At 43.1% G+C, this 4,154-nt stretch overlaps 1 protein-coding gene across 1 annotated transcript; it reads right to left on the bottom strand.

The window, feature by feature from the left end:
• Positions 1-2,527: 2,527 nt before the first annotated feature.
• Positions 2,528-3,268, bottom strand: LOC110685107. The gene has a single exon (XM_021861568.1). The coding sequence runs from the start codon at positions 3,266-3,268 to the stop codon at positions 2,528-2,530; it is 741 nt and encodes a 246-aa protein (XP_021717260.1).
• Between the last annotated feature and the right edge of the window lie 886 nt (positions 3,269-4,154).

Here is a 4,154-nt window from a genome sequence, read left to right on the forward strand (position 1 = left end):
AGGCCCCATGAAGTCGACACCCCAAAAATCGAATGGCTTGACCTCCAAAATGTTTTGTTGAGGCATTTCATCCCTTTTGGTTATGCCACCACTTCTTTGGCATTTATCACACCGTGAGACGAATTTGTGGGCATCCTTGTGCATTGTTAGCCACCAAAGAAGAGATTTGGAGATCTTTGCCACGGTCTTTTCAACTCCTCCATGCCCTCCACATGGCGATGAGTGGCAATGTTCAAGAACTCCTTCTATCTCATGATCCGGAACACATTTCCGATAAAGGCCATCTCCACATTGCTTGAACAAATAAGGATCATTCCAAAAATATCTCCTCACTTCCTTGAAAAATCTTTTCTTTTGTTGAGAGGAAATTCCGGGGGAACGAATCCACATGCTAAATAGTTGGCAATATCCGCGTACCAAGGGCTTAATGCTGACGCCATGGCCATGAGGGTCTCAAACCCTACCTCTTCATTGATAGGCACCTCTTCCTTATTCTCAAAAGGAAGTCTAGATAGATGATCCGCCACATAATTCTCCGCTCCCTTTTTATCCCTAATCTCCATGTCAAAGTCTTGGAGCGAAAGAACCCAACGGATGAGACGCGGTTTCGCTTCCTTTTTGGTCATAAGATAGCGGACCGCTATGTGATCCGTGTAGACTATCACCCTTGAGCATATGAGGTAGGACCGGAACTTATCCATGGCAAAGACAACCGCTAGCATTTCCTTCTCCGTTGTGGTATAATTCCTTTGAGCTTCGTCGAGCGTTCTACTTGCATAGTAGATGACACAAGACCTTCCTTCTTTCTTTTGTCCAAGTACGGCACCTACTGCAAAATCACTTGCATCGCACATTAGCTCAAAAGGCAAGCTCCAATCCGGAGCTTGCACAACAAGAGAGGAAATGAGGGCTTCCTTGAGCTTTTGGAATGCCTCAAAGCAAGCCTCATCAAAATTGAACGCAACATCCTTTTTGAGTAACTCTATTAAGGGCTTGGCGATTGATGAAATTTTTTTGATAAACCTCCGGTAGAAACCGGCATGCCCAAGAAAAGCTCTCACTCCCGTGACGGAGGTAGGAGGGGGCAACTTAGAAATCACCGAAACCTTAGCCGAGTCTACTTCAATGCCCTTTTTTGATACTTTATGGCCTAGGACAATACCTTCCTCGACCATAAAATGACATTTTTCCCAATTCAACACTAAACTCGTCTTTAACACCTTTTCAAAACTTTTTCAAGGTAAATAAGACATGTGTCAAAAGACGAGCCACCAACACTAAAATCATCCATAAAAACTTCAATCTCATTTTCAAGCATTTCAGAAAAAATAGAGGTCATGCATCGTTGGAAAGTTGAGGGAGCATTGCATAACCCGAATGGCATTCTTCGGTATGCAAATGTCCCATATGGACACGTAAAAGTAGTTTTCTCTTGATCATTTGGATGGATAGGAATTTGGAAAAAGCCGGAATATCCATCCAGAAAGCAAAAGAAAGCATGATGGGAGAGTCTTTCCAACATTTGGTCCATGAAGGGGAGAGGAAAATGATCTTTCTTAGTGTTCTTGCTCAATTTCCTATAATCAATTCACATCCTCCACCCGATCACCGTCCAGGTGGAGATTTCCTCTCCTCCTTCTCCTTTGACAATGGTCATTCCACCCCTTTTGGGAACCACGTGAATCGGGCTAACCCATTTGCTATCAGAGATAGCATAGATTATACCCGCCTCACGCAATTTCAAAATTTCTTTCTTGACAACCTCTTGGAGGTTGGGGTTCAACCTCCTTTGAGGCTCAATGGAGGTGGATTGATCATCCTCAAGGTGAATACGATGCATGCATAAAGAAGGGCTAATACCCTTGATACCATCAATGCTATACCCTATCACATTTCTATACTTTCTCAAAACAACAATCAATTTTTCCAAATCAAGACCATTAAGGGAAGCATTGACAATAATAGGGTATTCCCCTTCATTTCCAAGGTAAGCATATTTCAAAGAAGGGGTAAGGGGTTTGAGTTCTACCTTGGGAGGAGGCTTAGAACTCTCTTCCAATTTTTCCTCCTCATGTTCTAGCTCATCATGCTTAGGATCACTCGCTTCCTACTCTTTGGCTTTTTCAATGGCCGTAGAAAACTCCTTTGCTTCTTGAGAGAAGTACTCTTCCTCACATGTGAGAGCTTCAACCATTGGATCTTGAGGACTCATCATAACCCTTCCCAAACGAACTAGCTCTTCATTGACAACATCAACCCTATAGCACTTCTCAACCATGGGGGTCTTAAGTAGCTTGGATAATTCAAAGACAATTTTTTCATCGGCTACCTCACATGTAATGGTTATGTTCTTGCAATTGATTACCGCCCCCAAGGTCTTAAGAGCTTCACGGCCCAAAATCAAAGGTGTATCCACATCTTCTTCCATATCCATCACTACAAAGTCACATGGCACATAGATATGCCCAACTTGAATAGGGACATCTTCAAGCTCACCACAAGGTAGCTTCACCGAACGATCGGCCAATTAAATGGTTTTCCTTGTGGGGATCATCTCAATGTTAAGCTTTTGAGCAATGGATAGAGGGATCAAACTAACACTTGATCCAAGGTCGGCTAAGGCACCCCTAGCTTCCATGTTCCCAATCTTGACCGGCAAGGTGAAGCTTCCCGGATCCTTTTGCTTCTTTGGCATTTTTTGTTGAACAAGTGCACTTACTTGATGGGGAAGAGTGATAAGCTCATCATTGAGCTTCCTTTTTTTGGTGAGAATGTCTTTCAAGAACTTGGAGTATGAGGGCATTTGTGTGACAACCTCAATGAAAGGGAGGTTAATGTGTAAGTTTTTCATCACACTTAGAAACTTTGCAAATTTGTCATTCAATTTTCTCTCTGCAAGCCGACCGGGAAAAGGAACCGGTCCATCAAGATTTCTAGCCTCACTAGAAGTTGGGGATGTCACCACATCCTTAGACTTCTCTTTCTCCATACTCTTCTCTTTCTCATCATCCTTATCTTCTTCAACTTCTTTATCTTCACTCATCTTCTCTTCTCCTTCCTTCTTTTTCTTGCCATCCTCTTCCTTGGGACCCTCATAAGATGTACCCGATCTCAATGTGATTGACTTGCAAGAGTCGGGTTTCACAATATTGGAAGGGTTGGTTTGTGATTGTCCGGGCAAAGTGGAAAATGAGTTGAAAGGAACCCTCTCGGCCAATTGTGCTAGTTGTGAATCAACCATCTTGTTATGAGCCTTGACCTCTTGCATTTTTTGATTCATGGCTTGAAGTTGTTGAAGAATTTGAGTTTGAGTAGAATCGGGTTGAGATGCTTGCTCTTGACTTCTTTGAGTTGCTTGGGTTTGATTTTGGTATTGGTGTTGATTATTGTGTTGGTTGTTTCTTGGGTAGTTTCCTCTTTGATTTTGGGTTTGGAATGGAGGTGGGTTTTGATATTGGAGGTTTGAGTTGTATGGTTGTTGAGCTTGTTGATTCCATTGTTGAGGTTGGGTTGCAAATCCGGTTGGTGGTTGTCTCCAAGCTACTCCACCGCCACCTCCCCTAAATCCTTCTTGCCTTGTGTTGTATGCCGCTACATGCTCCGGGCTTAACCCTCCACAATAGGATGTATCGTGGTTGGTGCCACCACAATTTTGACAAGAGAAAGAGTTGACTTGGGAGGAGCTCGCCCCACTATTAACACTAGTATTCAATTTTGCAAGCCCTTTTGTCAAAAGCTCAATTTGATGTTGCAATTGATCGACTTTCTCCAACTCATACTTCCCACCTTTCTTTGGCGCATACCTCCTTCTTCCTCCCCAAGAGTATTTTTTGACACCTCTTCGATTGTTGCTTCAACTTGATTTTGAGGGACTTTGATCAATTGTCCACCCGCCCCCGCATCCAAATTAGCTCAAGACATCGGTTCCAAACCATCATAGAAGAACCTCATGAGTAAGCTTTGATTGTATTCATGGTGAGGACATGCTTGCACCAACTCCTTAAACCTCTCCCAAGCTTCACTAAGGCTTTCCTCCGCCTCTTGTTCAAAAGATGCTATCTTCCTCCTCATGTCGGCGGTTTTCTCTTCGGAGATGAACCTTTTCAAAAATGCTTGGACAATTTCCCTCCATGTTGTGAGAGAATTAGGCTTGA

This window comes from Chenopodium quinoa, unplaced genomic scaffold (assembly GCF_001683475.1).
Source record: "Chenopodium quinoa cultivar QQ74 unplaced genomic scaffold, ASM168347v1, whole genome shotgun sequence".
Classification (NCBI taxonomy): Eukaryota; Viridiplantae; Streptophyta; class Magnoliopsida; order Caryophyllales; family Amaranthaceae; genus Chenopodium; species Chenopodium quinoa.